The 19,864-nt window shown below is 35.9% G+C and overlaps 1 protein-coding gene across 1 annotated transcript in view; it reads left to right on the top strand.

The window, feature by feature from the left end:
* The window catches only part of LOC121407854 (short transient receptor potential channel 4-associated protein-like), a 30,594-nt gene extending 11,214 nt beyond the window's left edge, over positions 1 to 19,380 (top strand). The window contains exons 10-19 of the mRNA XM_041599085.1: positions 1,430 to 1,614; positions 2,453 to 2,554; positions 4,353 to 4,436; positions 5,064 to 5,154; positions 5,562 to 5,702; positions 6,595 to 6,706; positions 7,831 to 7,940; positions 9,128 to 9,267; positions 10,013 to 10,079; positions 15,326 to 19,380. Of these exons, the coding sequence (XP_041455019.1) occupies positions 1,430 to 1,614; positions 2,453 to 2,554; positions 4,353 to 4,436; positions 5,064 to 5,154; positions 5,562 to 5,702; positions 6,595 to 6,706; positions 7,831 to 7,940; positions 9,128 to 9,267; positions 10,013 to 10,079; positions 15,326 to 15,478 (1,185 nt within the window). The 3' untranslated portion in view covers positions 15,479 to 19,380. The remainder of the gene's footprint in view (positions 1 to 1,429; positions 1,615 to 2,452; positions 2,555 to 4,352; positions 4,437 to 5,063; positions 5,155 to 5,561; positions 5,703 to 6,594; positions 6,707 to 7,830; positions 7,941 to 9,127; positions 9,268 to 10,012; positions 10,080 to 15,325) is intronic.
* The last annotated feature ends 484 nt before the right edge of the window (positions 19,381 to 19,864 follow it).

The following is a 19,864-nucleotide window of genomic DNA, read 5'->3' as shown; positions in this document are numbered from 1 at the left end:
AATTTTCTATTTTTGAAAAAGTAAATGAAACTTATGAAACTTGGCAAAATTGAGTTCTTGAAAACCTTAATTAGATTGTAAGATATATTTTCTCATTTTCTTTGAATTTTCTATTAGTTTCTTCTACTCAAATAAAATGCATATATTTGTCATATACATTATCTATGGAGGAGAACAGAGATGTAAGTTAATTCACCTTTTTATGGTTCTGCTCTTTTGAAGTACACAAACTAGAGCTTTTTATATACACATAATTGCATGATTAATCAGGATGCCATTTTGTTCACCTAATTTTTACAATTAAACTCATTCAAACATCATCTGATAAAATATATCTATTTTCGTACTTGACTATTTCGATAGGATTTTGTGGGTTTGGGCAGTTATGATTTTAGAAAATGCTATGTACTTTTACAAGCCTTACCTTCTGTCTCTCTTTGAACAAAAAAGAGTAAGTTGATTGGTCAAATTGATGATGCATACACTGGTATAAATTTGACCAGCCACAGCCAAAATGATAATTTGGTCTTCATAGAAAATTAACTCATATTAGAGAGTAATGTTTCAATTTCAAGTTGTGACAGTGAAGTCGATTAAAGAGCAAGATACAAGAGTTTCTTTGACACAAGTTTTGTGGACTGTCTGCTTGGAAGTTTCATTGAAATGGCACAGTGTGCACATCTCATGCTTGAGTGAACTCTAAACTTCAACATTGATTTCTCCTTTTTTCTTGGATCTCTTGCTGGGTTTCTTCTACATTCAATCAAGAACTTATGCAGTTTATCATTGATCAATCTTGACAAATTATATATTGTTTCAAAGCTGAGGATGTGATTTTTCAAATTCAATAAAAATCTCAAAATTTAAGTGGGTGACTTACTGCTGGTTTGGGATGTCTGGTTACATATTTTCTTTTGAGAGCATCATGCTCAGATCAATTGCAAACTATGACTGGTTGATATCACAAAGGATTGAAAGAAAGTTCAAACAGAATCCAATGAAATTACCACCAAAGTGTTTGTATGTATAAATAAAAAAATTATGTGCCAATCGGCTCTTGGAAAAAAATGTGTAATTGCCGAGAAATGAGCAAAATAAGCACGGAATTTCATAAAATGTCAGTTATTTTTTTCCAAGCAATATTAATACACTGTCCCACACATATTTTTGGTGGTTATCATAAGAATTATCAGTTTACAGCTGATATTTCATAAATTTCACAAAGAGGAGTTGATTTCAATTTAACAAATCTAGATCTATGATCATATGGTAATGATTAACCTTGATTTTGAAAGCTTTCTCATGAAGTAATTGTTTGCTGCAATTACTTTCGTACCTTTAAGTCAGTCCATTCCTTTGAGATTAGCTTTACCTGATCACTCAGTTAGACCATCCATTTGCCAATAAATCTGTGCTTTATTCTTTACAGGTCCATGAGATCCTTGCCCAATACAAACTGATGCCTGGACTGAACAACCTGTTTGACAAGGTCATCTGGAGATGCAATCTTAGAGCCCCTATCCATGGGGTCAACGAGAACTGCGACTGCAGCCCGGAGGTGGCCCTCAAGGTCCAGTTCCTCAGACTTCTGCACACCTACTGTGATCACCATGAGTAAGTAAAATGGCATCTCTGGATTTCAGGGGGGGGGGTGTTTCACAAAGATTTAAGTGTGACTTAGAGTCGCACTTAAATGCTGACGCGTACATGATATGCAATGAGCAATTTTATTGATCATTGTGCAGTACTGCACGCCCTCTTGGCATGATCTGACCAATGCGGTCATGCCTTTTATATTGCACGCAACTAGGCATTAAAGTTCGACTCTAAGTCATACTTAAATCTTTGTTGAACACCCCCAGGAGGGTTATTCATCATGAACTTCAGAATATTTAGTAGATCAAGGATTAGGAATAATGGTATTGATTTCTTTTCCACATACATTTGTAGGAGATGATTGTACTGTTAATCGACACTCAATCTATCAAGACAATTGCCCTTCTGCACTAGGTTGTGCATCGGAGAAGCATTTGTGTCTTGTTCTGTGATTTGCTGCCACAGGTGTTGCAGATTTGGCTCAGATATATATATTTTCCAATTGTAAACTCTCACCTCTTGTCATTGGTCAAAAAAGGATGGGTCATTATGGAAACATCATCCTAAGAAAGGCTATAGACTCATCACTACCTTCTGGGTTTGTCTGCCAATGAAATGCCTTTGTTTGTTTCAATTTTGTGAAAATATTTATTTTACTATATGTCCACTTTATTGGATGAATTCAAGGGAAGTTTCATATTTTATATTACAATGAAATCACCTCCACTTTCTTCTATTGTATTAATAATTTTTCTGTTCTCTTTGCTTTTCTTCAACTGAGTTTCTTTAGGATGATTTAATAATGGACTTCTGTTATGCAGGATTTTCTAAGGTATATTTTGTTTTTCTTCGACAGCAACAAGTATCTGATCATGACCCGGCACGAAATCAATGATCTGAATAGAATATCGACAAGTTCAAACATTCCCCAACTAGAAGCAGTCAAGAAGATCGATAGGTAAAGAGATAATCTGTAACCTACTTAATCTTGTTCCCTGCTACCATTTCAGCAGTTGATTTTTCAATCTTATGCAACAACATTTATGCAATAAGGCATTGGGATTTTAAAAAAGGTCCACCATATTGTTTTCAGAGATCAGTCATGTTGGTGAAATTCTTGCTTCAATATTTCTTTAGAATTGATATTTTCCCAATGTTGTTTTTTCCTTATGAGAATCTATTTCAGAATCTAAGTGATGTTACTAGTGCTATTTATCTTTCTGTAAATTGAGATAAGAGTGAGGCAACAAGAGAAGCAGAAATATTATACTTTATAGTGATCGCCCAGAGGACTATTTAGATTGTTTGTTTTATGAATGGGCAGGTTTCCCAGCCCATCAGGGAAATTATTTTACTTTTTTCCAGTCAGGGAAAAATCAGGAATTTGATTTTGAAAATACTACCTCAAATCAAGGAAAAACGCCTCAAATAAGGGGAAAATGAGGGAAATTTGATCAGCCCCAAAGTTGTAAGCATGGAAGTCAGTCGGACTCTCGTATATTTTGTTGCATATAAAAACCACATCCATTGAATGACTGGTTATGGTGGTACTAATTAGTTTTACATTATTGTTTTTATGACTGAAAATACATGTAATTCACTCCACAATTTGAAATCGTGAAAATGTTAATGGTTTTAAATAATTATCAGGGAAATTTTAAACTTCATCAGGGAAAAATCAGAATTTTCTTTCCTTGAAAAGCGGGAACCCTGATGGGGGAATGGGTGATGGGCCTTATGAGAACAGGAAATACAAAGATGAAAGAGGCTTGGCAAGTTCATCAACTAGACTGGTTATTACACAAATGATATAAACTGAAAGGACAGGGTTTTTTTACTTAAGGTGAAAGGTCATTTGAGGTCATTTTATTTTCAAATGAATTATTTTTCGCTCTTATTTTGATAGATTACCGGTATTAATCTTACATGTATATGTAGTGGTTTTCAGGGCTAGCACTATATTGAATTGTGCTATGCAGGTGAGACTGCCAGCCACAGGCGTTCCACTTGTGATAAGGGTGATGTGGGGCGGGGGGAGATAACATGATTTTTTTTTTCACCTTCGAATAACAGGTACAGATATGTGTAAATATATGGTAGACTTACATGCACACGCTCTCTCTATGTGGTACCCTTCTTGTTTATTTTTCATTGTAAATTAGTTATAGAAACTGTGCATTTGTTTTATAACAAGTCTTGTGAAACAGGACCCATGATTTTCATCTTGAATCTAAACTACTTAATGTAGATATCTACTTGGTAGTGGTGATTTTTTTTTTTACCTGAGTATTATTATTCAAAATAATTTCTAGATATGATGTATATTCATACATTCATCGTTCTTTTGAAGATTCAGTGTGATTCTGGTATGGATGGATTTCCATACAATTGAGATTGATTGAATCAATCGTAAATCTCTGTAAAACGGGGCCCAGAAGACAGAAGGCTTTGGGTCCTCTCCGAGGGACGTGGTTATGATGAGGATAAATGACTCACCAAAGGGCACTAACACACTTACAGAATTGAATCGGGTCACCAGATTGCAAAACTGCCGCTCTAACGGCTGAGCTATCATCAACTTTCGACAAAAGCGTCTCAGCTCTCCATTGTGATTTGATTTGCATTTTCAAAGGTATTGGTGCGTTGTAGAGAGCAGCCCCATAGTAAATGCGAAAACTCTCTGATGTAGGCTGTGTATTCAGACCACTTAACTTGAGTGATGGTAATGATCAACCAATTTGTCTTCTTATCTCTAGGACATTACTCTGTCAAGGTCAGAAAGGTATCCTCACCAAGTTGGTTGAAGTGATGAAGAAAGAACCAAGAGATTCACCTTTCAGGTAAGATAAGAACATCCTCCAAGAAATTCTAAAGGGACAGCAATGTTAACACCTTGCAGAATCAAATTATAGAACTCTGGTGAATAAAAAATTGCTAATTGTGCTCTTGCTCTATGGAAAGCACTTCCTTACTTTTCAGTGGTTGTGATAAGTTTGCATATTCATTCAAGGTTTGTCTTAAAACCTGTATGTTCCCATGATATTACATCATATTACAAATGAGTTCCCCTGGGCATTAGAAAAGTTTACTAATTAGACAGTGTATGTACACTGTTAGTGTTATATTTGATTCTATTTGATGTAATCCAAGCATGCTGGAATAACTAAACCAATAAAGAGAGTTTTCCCAAACTTTTTGAAAATATATGACACACTTGAGAGGCTATTCACTAGGAGTAAAATGAAACATATATTCAGAATACATATTTATAATTATAGAAATATTGTATAACTTATTACAAATGCTGTAAAGAGTTTTCCAGATAGTTTCTCTGATAGTCACTTGGTAACAATCAGAAACATGCTTGCCGGCCAATCAAAAGGAAAGAAAATAGTCAGATCTGACAACTTATCGGACTCATGTTAATGAAATTCTCTTCAAATGATCATATTCTTTTTTTTCTTTAGGTTCTGGATGGCCCGTGCTATAGAGAGTTTCTTGAGAGGAAAGACGTCATATGCAGACCAGACTTTCCTCATCAGGAAAGGACTCTTAGAGGTAGGATATGACATTTCGATCTGCAATATAATTTCACCATAGAAGTTTAAATTATTAGGTAGTGGAAACTCCTCTCAAGATTTTTTTTTTTTACCATGCTTTCGAACAGAATCTTGTTTGTACATGTACCTATTATAGGGTGATCAAAGAAGTTCAAAATTATCAATGTTACAATTTATGGAAACAGATGCTAGGACTGCTTGTCAGATTTTATATGTTTGAATGGCATCCCAACTTGTGTGAAAGACTTCTAGGGCACTTAGATTTAATCAACACTAGGAAGTTCTCGAATCCCAATCTTTGTGTTTATTTGATTCATGAAATATACCACACTCTAGCCTTTGAATGATACAAAGTAGCGCTTTGACTGGTGAAATAACAGTTCTTTTTTCTTTCCTCCAACACAGCACGTTGTACAGCACATCCTGAGTAGTGAGCACCACTCGAAGGAGGTACTCCAGAGCTACTTTGATCTCCTGGCTGAGTTGATGAAGTTCAACATCCTGGCTTTCAAGAGATTCAACAAGGCCATCCACTCAGAACATCAGGTGGGATTTTCAATGATTATGGGAGTAGTTGTGGTGGTGATGGTGGTAGCGGTTATGATGGGATTTGATGTTGGTAGTGGTGGTGTTGGTGATCATGGTGGTCAGGGGCCGATCCAGGATTTTCCAAAAGTGGGGGCACATTTTCCCCAACAAGCAAAAAGAGAAAAAGGTCTTCACATTCAAAGGGTGGGGGAGGCACACTTCTGTTTTAATAGCATTTTTTACATTACAAATGTTAATTGTGCTTCTAAAAAGGGGGCATTGGCCGGCTTTGTCCCCCCTGGATCCCTGAAAGTGTAAATGAAAATGATGGCAGTTGTAATGTTGGTTTTGATAGGGATGATGGTTGTGGTGGTGGTAGTGATGATGGTGATGGCACTTGCTTTATTGGTATTGATGGAATGATGTTGGTGATGGCTGTGGTTGTAGTGGTGGTTATGGTTGTGGTGATGGTGGAGATGATGATGGTGGTTATAGGGGTGCTTATGATGGTAATGGTAGTAGTGCTGGTATTGGTAGTGATGAAGGAGATGATGGTGATGGTGGGAGTGGTGATTATGATGGTGAGATGGGGGTTATGGTAGTGGATATGATGATGATGATGATGATGATGATGACGATGATGACGATGACGACGATGACGACGACGACAATGATCTTGATGAAGATGATGATGGTGATGATGACAATGATGACGATGGTGATGATGATGACAGTGACTACGATGACGACAACGATGATGATGATGATTTGCATTGCACCATTATGATATCAAGGCAAACTGAATGGATTTCTTTCAAAATTTTGAAATCCTGCATAAAGGTCAATGCTTGACAAATAAAACTATTATTTCCTACTTGTCACGCCAATTTTTAATGTTTTCTCTGTACAGTTCAAGCAGTTTGTACTTCTGGTGCGTAGTCACATCGTTGACTCCAACATGTTTGTGAGGTGTCTGGCGCTCACCATCGAGCACTTCGAGAAGGAGCAGCCAGAAAATTATGGTAAGAATACTCAAGCTTCTTCTATCTAGAAATCAAGCATTTTCAATTAAAATCCAGACATTTTTACATGCAAGGGATCCACACAACGAACATTCAGATGGCTGATGTTTAGATGTATTATTATTTCTGAAGGAGGGCGTGGGGTGGAGATATTTTCCCCAATTTTCCTAAACTAATCCTTTGAAATATTCTAGATCCAATCTTTGATCTGTCTTTTTTTTTCAATGATATCAATTCAGCAGTAGAACATAGGCCCTTGAACATTAAAGACTAACTTAAGTGTGCACATCATATTTGGGCTTCGCTTTGTCATAATATAACAAACTTTCATCAGATCAAGACCTTGGAGCAGATCCATTCTTTGAGCATATCTACTCAATTAAGTCTATATCAAAGTACTCCGGTCTCTTATACCAATGTCCAAGGTTGTTGGCATTTTTTTTTCACCTGAAGGAAATTTTGATGACATGGAAAGAACCAAACCTTGGATGAATATTCTAAAGCAATGAGATTCACATCTTACAAGCATCCATTATAATATCAGTCTGAGCACTTGAAGGTTACTGGACACCATTCTGAAATAAGATAAATATCAAGAAGCCAGAGGGTTTCCTTTTTTTAATTTGATATATGGGTGAAAAGTTATAAATGATAAGGCATTCTCATGATCATGTATGATATAGGAAGTTTTTTTAAGGTTTGCATGGTGGCAGGTACAATCGCTAATGTGGTTTATGGTACACCATGTGGAGAGTCATAGAAACAGTGGATAGAAGAAGAAAAAGGAATGGAAAGGCAAGAAAGTGGAGGTTTGAGAGTAGAGTATTCTTTCTTGAAAGTAGTCCTGAAAAGGACTGTAAACCAGAAGAGATTGAAGAGTTGAAAACAGCTTGAGTAGTAGGGCGGATGAGGAGATGCTGGCTTGAGTCGGCGAGTAGAGATGATGAGTAGTAGCAGTAGAGAGACTCGACGTTTCGGGCAGGTTGACTGTCCGTCTTCTTTATGTATGATGTGTTTCTAAAATAAGATTTGCCCACAAACATGTGATTTATGAGCTTTTTCCTCTTCATTTTGTGTCGTAATGTAGCATTTTAATACCCTATTTTTTAATTTGTTTGTTTTAGATTGGGGAATACAGTCTTGTCGTCTTCTTCAGTTCATATCAAAGAGAGAGAATCGTTTGAGCTTCCTCTACAAGCTTATCAACATCATCCATGTTGAGATCCTCACACAGGTAAATATTAACGGTTAAAGCCTTGATCACATACAGTGTAAAAAATTCTCAGTGATGTCTTTGATATTCTTCAGACAAGTAGAAGCCAATTGCCACTTTTGTGATGATAAACACATTGTCTGCTTCAAGGTTAATAATCTTCCGTTTTTGGTTTGTTTTCTTTTTCCCCTTTTTTTTTGGGGGGGGTAGGGATCTATACTTATTGGGTCACAACTTATTTAATTGTGACATCACATTTCGTGATGAATTATGTCCTGAGATTGTCTTTGCAGCTCTAGACAAATTGTTTTGAGCCATCTTTTTAAAAGAATTCGATAAAATGTTCATAAAATGGCGATGTGGATCCTAACTAATATGATTGGCTGATATCTATCACATGACCATCTTTTTATTTTAAGCTAATGAGCACATTTGCCAATGACTTGTTCTATTAGAGGGCTCCACACTTAGCCTTTTTTTTCTTCTACTGGTCCAACCTGTTTCTGTAGGATCAGTAAATACCCAGCTTTTCAATTTTTAAGTGGTCTGAACCCAAAATTTACTGTCCCCCAAAAATTAGGAAAAACATAAAAAAAGACTTTGAGTTAATTTTGCTGTCTTTTATTGCTTTTATAGCCCCCCCCCCAAAAAAAAACGGTACACACACAAACACACCATATTACACCATAATTCTTGAGAGCCATTTGTACCAGACCAGTAATTCTGGCTATTTCTTAAAAGATTCTGGCTATTTCTTAAAAGTTACTAGCCCGACTGCAATTTTTACAGGTCTAGGACCGTTAGACCTGTGCCAGTGTTGCACGCTGTCTATTGACTGTTCTTTTGTGTCCATTTTTCCCTTTGGCAAGTCGAATTCCGTCACCGACACTGGTTTGCTTCAATTCCCGCTGACACTACAAGAACAAAAGAGACAATGCCTATTTGATTGTATTGATCACATCCTATTCTTATATATTGTGCTTACTGAGCACATTTTTATTTTGAATATCGACTTAGTGATCATTGTTTTCATTCAGTTTTCAAATTAAATTGCCATCATTTTATCATTATTATTGTAATCCATCCGCCCAGCGTTCCTAACACACACACGGCAAGAGCTCCAGTGTGAGTCAACACTGACTCACATAGTCACACTTTGATCTTTGTGAAACAACCCTGAGTTGTACTCATTTTGTAATATCTTTTAGGAGAACGTGAGTTGTCTGAACACCACCATCATCTTCCTGATGTTTGCTGATCGTATTGGTGAGCTATCCCGCTATCTGACGGACCTAAGGAAAGAAGAGCAGAAGCAGTGTAGACCAGGATTCCTCCTACAGAACTTTAGGTAAGAAATCAAAACATTTTAAGAACAAGTATAATTGTTGGTAGACAGCTGAAACCCCTCTGTTTGGAGGAGTTTTATGAACATTTTTTTAAGGGGAAATTCACCCTGACGAAAAAGCTTATTGTAAAAATAGCAGGGAAAAAATATGGAAAGTTTGAGAAAATTCCATCAAAGAATAAAATTGTTATTAGAATTTTGATTATTCGATTTGTGAAGTCATATGCGAGCAGCTTTCCTACATATTTTATGGTAAAAAAGTCACTGAAATGTCATTTTTTCAGAAAATTTTTAATGTTTTTACTATAACTACAGTTTACCAATAGACAATTTATTTCAAACATGTTCCTAGAAAGAAAAAAGATACAACTCATCACCAACCATTCAAAAATTGAAATTTGTGCATTCTATATTACATAACATATGGAGCAGGCAAGGAGGTCCTAATCATCAATTTGTAAAAATTGAAATATTGTTTAATTCAAACAATAAAAAACAAAAGAAATAGTGAGTGAGTGACATCATTGACTCTCTCATTTGGATGTAACTGGCTTGTTCATATAACTATTTTGTTAAAAATAAGCGTAATGTCATTACTTTCTTGTTTTACATTCGAGTTTGATGAAATTTTCAACATTGTGCTCGTCTGATTTTTCTCTATTGATTCAAATCAACATTTTTCTGAGGTGGACTTGACAAATGCTCCATACTGTAACATATTTCCATTTGTTTTGCTTTATCTCTGCAGGGAGCTTCTGTTTTTCTGGCAGGAACACTATCTTCACAAAGACAAGGACTGCAGCGCCCTTGAGAAGGTGAGACATTGTTATTATTTATATATTCGGCAAATAATATTCCAAAATACATTTCAATGCAAACAATAGAAAATAAGAAATATGAACCATTGGAACGCCAGGGACAGAAAAAGTAAACTTAATTACTGTGGCATGAAGCCTCCTGTCCCAATTCCAATGGTTGATTTACAATATATATTAATAACTAAACAATAATAAAATACTCATTATTATAAAGGGGTGTAGCATGCGATTAATAAAAATATATAAATAAATTTAGTTACTTGTAATTGAAAATGGGTGGAAATGACGGGGAAAGAACATTAAGAAAGCTGAATGAAAGTGACAAAAAGAAAGGAAAGGAGAGAGTGGGAGAGAGAGAGAGGGGGGGGGGGGGTGGGAAAGGAAAAGAAAAAGTGACACAGGCAAAGGAATTATGAACACACCCAAAATGGTACAATAATACTTAAAATAATACTTCTAAGGAATTAAACACTATACAATTTTTAAGGATTAAACACTTAAACAACTCGCTTGAATCGGGTTGCTGGCAGAAGTAACGCCCAAGCGCAACAAGCCATCTCGATAAGGAAGTCTCGACCATCCCCGTGCGCAAGGACTCTGGGACATCTTTTCTTACTTTTCTTCAGTAGTGTGTCATATCTAAAGCTAGGGTTACAACAAAGCCGAATTCTCCTGAATAAATTCAGACCGTTTCTGCCCGAATACGGCCTGATTCGGATGGTTTCGGTGGATTTGAATGTTACCAAATCCCTCTCGATTCATCTCACATTCGTGGAGGAAGAACAGAATGTTTGTAAAGCGCTTAGAGATGTCATTCCGATGTATTAAGCGCTATATAAATGCAGAATATTATTATTTCCCGAAACCACCCAAGTACGTATATTGGGATGAATACGCAGCTGACTTGGTTCCGGTGTCACCCTAGCTTATGTTTTATAAAGCTGTTAAGTTACATATGACAAACAACTGAAACGTGTTCTTAGGCGCTAAGTCAGCTATATAGAGATGATAAGGCAACCAAACTTATTCGACGATTGGCTCATTAAAATTCTTCTGTATACTTTGTTAAGTGTCTCTCACTGATCCCTGAAATGAGAATGGTTTCAGATTAACATGTGAGTTTCTGTGCAAATTGTTTCTGATAGGCCTCAATATTTATTGTTTGTAATCTGCCATGCTTGAATTATTTGCTAAGCTGTTGGTCTCAAATTAAAGAGGAGATTCCACTCTTACCATAATAATAATAATATTCCGCATTTATATAGCGCTTAATACATCGGAACGACGTCTCTAAGCGCTTTACAGACATATTATTACCCCGGTCATCGGATCCTTGCATGCCCGCATACAATGTATGCACCTTCTCCACTCCCTGGGGAGCATTCCAACAAGAGTTCCAAGACTCAATTGCTAGGCATACTACATATAGGCTTTCACATCCTACCGGGTACCCATTTAACACCTGGGTGGAGAGTGGCAAAGTGTGGATTAACGCCTTGCCAAAGGACGCTAGGCCATGGTGGGATTCGAACACACGACCCTCTGATTACAAGGCGAGAGTCAGAACTGCTACACCACGACGCTTCAAATTCATTTTTAAAAAATGTTTAATGATTGTGAAATATGTCTTTGAAAAACAGGTTTCCCTTTTTGTGGGACACACTGTATATGAGAATGAGAAAGGGTCAGCAGTTGGGCTTAAACATTTATTTACAAACAGCTTTATGTATATATGGGCCTGGGTAGTTTTTTTTTTTTAGAAAGCTGTTCTTAAAGTTATCATAGCTGCCAACTATTAAGAAAAAGTCAAAATTTTATGATTTTCATGTCAAATTACTCCATTATGCTTTTGACCCTAATTATTACGCTTTTGAGGTAGGATGGATATGGACACAATGCACACGTAGTAATACATTGCACAGCGGTGAAATTAACTTACCTGACTAGGCAAGCTAGTGCTTATCAGAAGTTATGTATCACCCTGGATAATGTATGAAATGATAACTTTTATCTCAGAATTATGACTTATGAGCTTCTGGATTAGTACATTTTACTTTTAAAGGTTGGCAGGTCTGAGCTATGCATAACTTTACGAAAGACTGGAACATGTTCTTAGGTGGCAATACAGCTATGTAGGGATATTTCAGTTAGCACAAGAAATGGTCACCAGTCAGCATAGGAAATACATGAGGGTCAACAGGCTTCACCCTCAAGAGAGCCCAAATCGCCCCTAAAATTCACCCAAAATGCATACTTAGGGGCGACCGATTTTTCTAGAGCCACCCCAAGATCTGTTCCAAAGAATCCAAACAATATTCAAGATTATTAAGAAAATCAATATGCTAACTGTAGCAGAAGAGTAATAATTACTTGTACTGCACAGTTACTATTTACCCCTAAAAAGTAGCCCTTCAAATTAAAGAAATAGCCCCCAATTTTCTGCAATCGCCTTGATGTGGAAAAGAAAAAATAGCCCCTAAAAATATAAAGAATGTTTCCTACCCTGTCACCAGTTGTGTGCAAACTCTGGTGTTATTTAAAGACAGCTTTCTGAAACCTGGGTAGTATATGTATGAAGCTGTTCATAAAGTTATGTATAACTGAATAAATGGTAATGTTCTTAGGTACTAAATCAGCTACATAGAGATATTTTGATTACCAGGAGAAATGGTCACCGTTCATGCATAAAGTCATTTGTTACTTGTGAACAACTTTATAAAATGCCACCCAGGCGATGTGAATTGTCCTTTTGCAGTACAGTAAAAAACCTACCATTAGGTGCACTCGTGCTAGAGCAACAGATACGGTTTGTCAATGACAGCTTAGTGACCATTGTGGCTATTCTGAATGGTGATACAAACATTATTTTTGTTCCATGTCTATAAGGCCGTATGCTGACAGTATTATGGTTCAAAATGGTCAAACCGGTCTCTTGACCGTCATTCAACAATGTCAACCAATTCTGGCCTTTCATCTAGTGTAAGAGTGCTGTGTGATATCATTCTAAAAATTACATCACTCCATTATGATATGTATTATAAATCTATTGATTTCACTATACCTTCTTTGTTGAAATATGAATACTTGAGTTACTGTCTTCTTGGATATATATATCGTACAAAAGTCTTTGAAAGTCAGATTGGGTATTGTGACAATCATAGTTATTGTTATCATTATTGTCGATTGATCAGGGATTGATTAGTCCTCTTTTTATCTTCTTTTTATCTTTTGCCTGTTCTTTCATTCTCACGCTTGCTTCCAATTTTTGTCTCACCTGCGAAGCAAAGTGAGACTATAGGCGCCGCTTTTCCGACGGCGGCGGCAGAGTCAACATCAAATCTTAACCTGAGGTTAAGTTTTTGAAATGACGTCATAACTTAGAAAGTATATGGACCTAGTTAATAAAACTTGGCCATAAGGTTAATCAAGTATTACTGAACATCCTATTAGAGTTTCATGTCACATGACCAAGGTCAAAGGTCATTTAGGGTCAATGAACTTAGACCATGTTGGAGGAATCAACATCGAAATCTTAACCTGAGGTTAAGTTTTTGAAATGTCATCATAACTTAGAAAATATATGGACCTAGTTCATGAAACTTGGACATAAGGTTAATCAAGTATCACTGAACATCCTGCATGAGTTTCACATCACATGACCAAGGTCAAAGGTCATTTAGGGTCAATGAACTTTGGCCGAATTGGGGATATCTGTTGAATTCCCATCATAACTTTGAAAGTTTATGGATCTGATTCATGAAACTGGGACATAATAGTAATCAAGCATCACTGAAAATTTTGTGCAAGTTTCAGGTCTCATGATTAAGGTCAAAGGTCATTTAGGGTCAATGAACTTTGGCCGAATCGGGGGTATCTGTTGAATTACCATCATAACTTTGAAAGTTTATTGGTCTACTGTAAAAGCTGTTATTTTCGCGTACAGAATTTTTCGCGAATCGCGGGGGTCCCGACATTTTCGCCGGTTGTTAAATTCGCGATCGGAAGATGTATGATACATTTCCACAGCATTTCAAAGAAGCAAAACTAGTGCAAATCTACACTCCTCAAAGTCACCATGCTGATATGTCTTTTGTACATAAATATGTCCCTGTAAAAACAGTTACAAATTGTGGAAAAAGTGGCTTATATTTCACTTTTTTAACCTTAAGATCTAAAAATTCATCATGCCACAGGATCTATAGGGTTAAGCAATCTTTGGAATTTGTGTTTGGTTCGATTCATTTTTCAAAAAGTTGGTAAAAAGTGCAAAATTGTGGAATTTTGTGAACAGAATGTTCACCTTCAAAATTCTGGTCATGTGACTTATGAATATTAATGAGTATGCAAATAGCTACAAATACGTGTGTATAGAGTCAATCAGATGACAATAAAATCAAATTGTTTCATGGAAAATACATTTTGATATTACAGTGAGTGTATAAATATTGATAAAATAATGTTAGAAAATAGTTTAGGCCCTGATTTTGTTTGAGAAATTAAAAAAAGTGAAATTCTAGCTAACTTTTTGAATCACTAACTGTACTTTCTAAGCCTATTTTTTGTACATATATAGGTGCATATCTCCATTTTCTCAATGCAGGATGTTTTCAATAGCAAAGCTTTGCTGTTTGGGGCATTGGCGCTGACTAAGAAATTTGTTGATATTTTCGCGTGTTGTTAAATTCGCGGCCGATCGGCAATTCGCGAAATCCGCGAAAATAAAACCCCCGCGAAAATAACAGCTCCTACAGTAGTTCATTAAACTTGGACATTATAGTAATCAAGTATCACTGAACATCCTGTGCGCGTTTCAGGTCAAAGGTCAATGAACTTTGGCCGAATTGGGTGTATCTGTTGAATTACCATCATAACTTTGAAAGTTTATTGATCTGATTCATGAAACTTGTACACAAGAGTAATCAAGTATCACTGAACATCCTGTTCGAGTTTCAGGTCACATGATCAAAGTCAAAGGTCATGTAAGGTCAATGAACTTTGGCCATGTTGGGGTTTTTTGTTGAATAACCATCATATCTCTGTAAGTTTATTGGTCTAGTTCATAAAAAGTGGACATAAGAGTAACCATGTATCACTGAACATCTTGTGCGAGTTAGAGTAGTATTCAAAGTCAGCACTGCTGCTATATTGAACCGCGTGATGCAGGTGAGACGGCCAGAGGCATTCCACTTGTTATTTATTTCCACTCATCTTGTGCTCTCTTATTTTCCCTTTTCTCAATACAGAGCTCTTGCATCAGTTTCTCCAAGTGGAAGGACATGGTCAGTCTACTGGTCAGTGGTAACACCCACTCCTCCTTGACCGTTGCCCACTATCTTCATAAGGACGACCTCTTCCCCTGTACGGAACATCAGCACGCTCCTCTCCGCACCAGTTGAGGCGAGCCACTTAACCATTAACCCCCCTCCCCCCTTTGTCATCTACATTCTTTCTTGCCTTAATATTGGAAAAGGGAGGTCTCTTAGCGATATCATTAATGAAACGATTTGTCTGTTAGGATTCACGATGGCATTGTTTCACGAAACTACATTACTTCCCATTGGAATATCAGTTTCAATATCAGTGTTTCATTGGGATATCAGTGATTTAAGTGGAGGTGCATATTTGTGAAACAGTGCCCACAGAGTCCTTAGTTAGAAATTTGAATCTGCAGGATTTTGGCAGAAGAACATGATTTTTAAACTTTTTGAAAGTTCATGAACTCTGTCTTCTGGAACGGGGAAATGCGACTTTAGCGGGTCCTCTTTATCAATGCAAGGTGTAGTTGTATTGTTGAGATGCCGTAAGAATGAAAATGGTACAATTTCCTTTCATTTTCTAATCGGGATAAGATTTAATTGAAAGTTATATGTATTTTTTTAGATATCACGCGCAGTATAGTTAAAGGCAAGAAAGATGCACGACTGTAGGATACGACTAGTAAATATGAATAAAACTGTAATGTTTATTCTTCCAGGATGCTTTTAAGGAATTTAATCAGAGGGTCCCGACATCGTGGTGTAGATATAATTAGTTTTCTTTCTGTTTATAAGCCTCATCACCTGTTCACATCTGAACATTTGTTGTTTAAATAACATTGACAATGGCATGGCTCATCCTTGGTAGATGAAACTGTTGAATCACCAGATAATGCCAAGAATATGCAAATGTATCAATGTTTTTGGAGATGAAGGCAAATTCTAGCCTACTTGGCTTTCTAGGCGCTTCATCTTTGTATAATAAGTGTTGCAGTCCGTACCCACAATACAATTTTAATAACTGGTTCGTGTTGATGAGCTTGTCCTGTTTGGTGTTGGTCTGTGGACATTCTGATCTTGGAAGACATCTGTGATCGCTTGGTGAAGGTTCACCCTGATAGTGGCACCATCCCTGTGCTTGTGTTATCTACATCATGCAGGAAAACATTTGATAACGTTTCTCGGTAAGAGAAAATAATACCATGAGATGTTGAAGGAATGTGTCGTCTTGTTCCATAAGACAAGGAATTTAATCATGTTTTGTAATGACGTACTGAGAGTGGGTGCGAACTACGCTGATAAAGACTTGTTATGAAGAGCAGCTTTGAAAGTAGCAGCTAGAGGATGCTTGCATCAGTGAGAGTGCAGTCCAGTGTTTCAATGTGTATTTGCCAAAGGAAAGTGATGGTCTGTTACTTTGATATTTGGAGAGACAAGATGGAGACGGTATGGACAGACATCGGGACTGATTGAATTTGATGAAACGGTGACAGTATCAGGATTATCAAAGATTTGTATAATGGAGGAAGCTTTAATTCGCAAATTGTGCTCTGTGAAAAAAAGAAGAAATTACGGATATTTTATATGAATGGGAGTGTAGGTAGAGAGATGTTTTGGATGTTTTTTTTATTATAAGAGAATTTGTCGCATGTTGCGGTTTACAAATGTACATAGACATAATAAGAAGAGAGGGTTTTTTTTTAATGAGGCAACATGTTATGATACTGGTGTGTTTTATATATGATTATCATGTCAATGCATTTGAATGTTTCTTTCTTCTTCATATGATCATAGCAGAGAAGCATTTATGATGCATGTGAAATTGATGCCATGCGGAATATAAAAACACAAAATTCCTCAAATGATAATCATCTATTGTAATTGACTTAAGGTAAAAGAGGATATTACATTAACTTGAAAGATCATTTTTTTAAATATACTAAAACTTTCGTAAGGTTTAAAGAGGATTCATTTTGCAACAGTGTAGACATAAAACCCTGCAAAATTTGTTATTTTTTGTAAGTAAAGAAAAAAAATTACATATTGCTTTTAAAAGTGGGAAATTGCTTCTCTTTGCATTGTTTTGAGTTCATATCATGTGCATATATAGCACCATTATCATGATATAATTCATCATATAACATATATAATGCTACATTTTAAAGTAAAACATACTTCCCAAATTGCACTTAGCACGAAGTATTGACATCTATTTTTAAGTCGCTCATTTTAAGTCACCATTATTTTATGTTTTTTTTTTTTTCATTTTAGGTACTGCAATACAAAAGATGGTCTTTATTAGGGAGAGATTCCACTGTATTTCAACCATTGTATTACATAAATGATATGAAAAATACTAATCTTTTATCTTTCAGAAATGGTACTTCTTTTGTGTTTCAAACATTGAAGCCTGGCCCAAAAGCAGTTTCACATATTTAGACACAGATTCAGTGTTATAGATTTATGAATTTATTTTGCATTGGAACAAAAAATTTCCTGAAAACTAGAAAGACAAAGCAAAGCATTGCAAAATTGGATAACCCTGGATTTCTTAAAACCTGTTCCTCCGTGTTAATGTGTATATGAAATTCTTGCATTTTAATTGTGATAATATTTTTTTGATAATGTTTTCGAATTTCCCTCTTAGAAAGGCAATACATATTGGTAAGCCACCTTTAATTATCACTCTGATGTAGTTACGGTGATAGGACATGTACTTCTATGTTCCGAAATATATTTTACAAAAGTATCTTTTAATTTTTTGTCTTTCCTTCTTTTTATGTTTGTTACTTGTATTGGAACTAAGACTTCTTTTTAATCAGTTTTAACATATTTTTTCATTAGAGGTTATTTTCAGTTTGTTATGTGTCATATATGTTTTCAAGGCACACTTGTACAGCATTACCGCATTGATTGGTATGTGATGATAACCTGGGGAGGGGTTTCACAAAGAACTTAGGGTTACTTAGAATCATGTCGAGGAGCACATGATATTTAATGACCAATCTCATTGACGACTCGGCAGTACTGTGCATCCTCTAAACATGATCTGACCAATGCGCTGGTGCATTTTGTGGAATTTAAGTGTGATTTTTAATCAAACTTCACTCTTTGTGAAACCACCTCCCGGGTTTACTGCAAAATGGAAGATGTGAAATATACATATACATTATTGGATTGTTCCATTTTCAGGCCATAATAACTGTGTACAGGGACTTGCAAGGAGCAATAGCAAGCAACTTTCACTATACAACCATGTATATTTATGATTTTGTTGAATTATTTCACTCAGTTTTCTAATAGTAAAGTTTATTTGAAATTGCACAATTTGCAAATTGGAATTAAACTTTTGTTTTTCTAGTTCCACTATCAAAAGATATGTTATTATTTTGTCATGTTTCCACATAATTTTCTCATCTGTGATAAGAATTGTTTCCCCAAATTCAAGATAGAAGAAGATCACCCTTTTGATTAATTTCACATGTTGGATAAGACAAACTTTGCTTGTAAAACAAAACTCACACTTGTTCCTGCTTATCTCATTTATATCAACACCCATTTCATTTAATAAATGTCATGTAATTACGAGAATAAAATCTTATATTGTATTATAGCACTAAAGGTCTTTTTTCACCATCCTATTACTTGTAATACTTTTAGTAACGTTTACAGGGGCCCTGCCTATCAAAGAAATAAACTGAATCAATCACTTTTAAACTATGGAAAGCCAGTTTCACCATTAACTGGAATGCATGTTTCCATTCACAGTGTTACCTGGAAGGCATAGATGTAGATGACATCCATTGCTTTCCATAGTTTAAGATGATTCATTCAATCAGTCAGAACTATATTGTAAACCGTTTGGTTCAGGTATAATTTCCATGTCATGCAACTGGGGGGGGGGGATATATGGAATTCCATTGCAGTATTGAATTCCTAAATGAAAGAAAGAAGTCTTTTTAAACTGGAATGTTTGTAAACGATTGTCACCTGTTCTGTTCCCTGCATGGAATATTGTCAATAAACTGTAAATGAATTCTCAATGGTAAAAGTCTCTCACTGTACTTCTTATTATATAGCCTCATCATGCCATTTAACCCTTTTTCATCTCTTAGATTTTTTTTTTCAATTTTTCAATGCAACAGGGAAAAATATACGAAATTCCCTTGAAGTATTGAAGCTATGAATGAAAGAATTTTTTTTTAAACTGGAATGTTTGTCTGTGAAAACATTCTGAGCACTTGTCTGTGAAATTACAAAGTTGCATCAGGGCCCCGTCTTACAAAGGTTTACGATTGATCCAATCAAGTGTAACTCTAAGGAAATCCATCAGTGTCACCATTTTTCTACAGGAAATTTGCAAAATGTAAGTTGTAAACAAAGGAGAACACTCCAAATTGTCAAGAAATCAATGATTATGGATATACATTCATATCTAGAATTTTTTTTTGAACAAACATGCATTTTATATGTTGACTTCGCTGGCTTTCCATAGTTGTGATTGATAACATCAATCGTAACTCTTTG

Source organism: Lytechinus variegatus, chromosome 2, assembly GCF_018143015.1.
Source record: "Lytechinus variegatus isolate NC3 chromosome 2, Lvar_3.0, whole genome shotgun sequence".
NCBI lineage: Eukaryota > Metazoa > Echinodermata > Echinoidea > Temnopleuroida > Toxopneustidae > Lytechinus > Lytechinus variegatus.
Note: the sequence above shows the minus strand (reverse complement) of the source record. Positions and strands in the feature narration are given on the sequence as shown.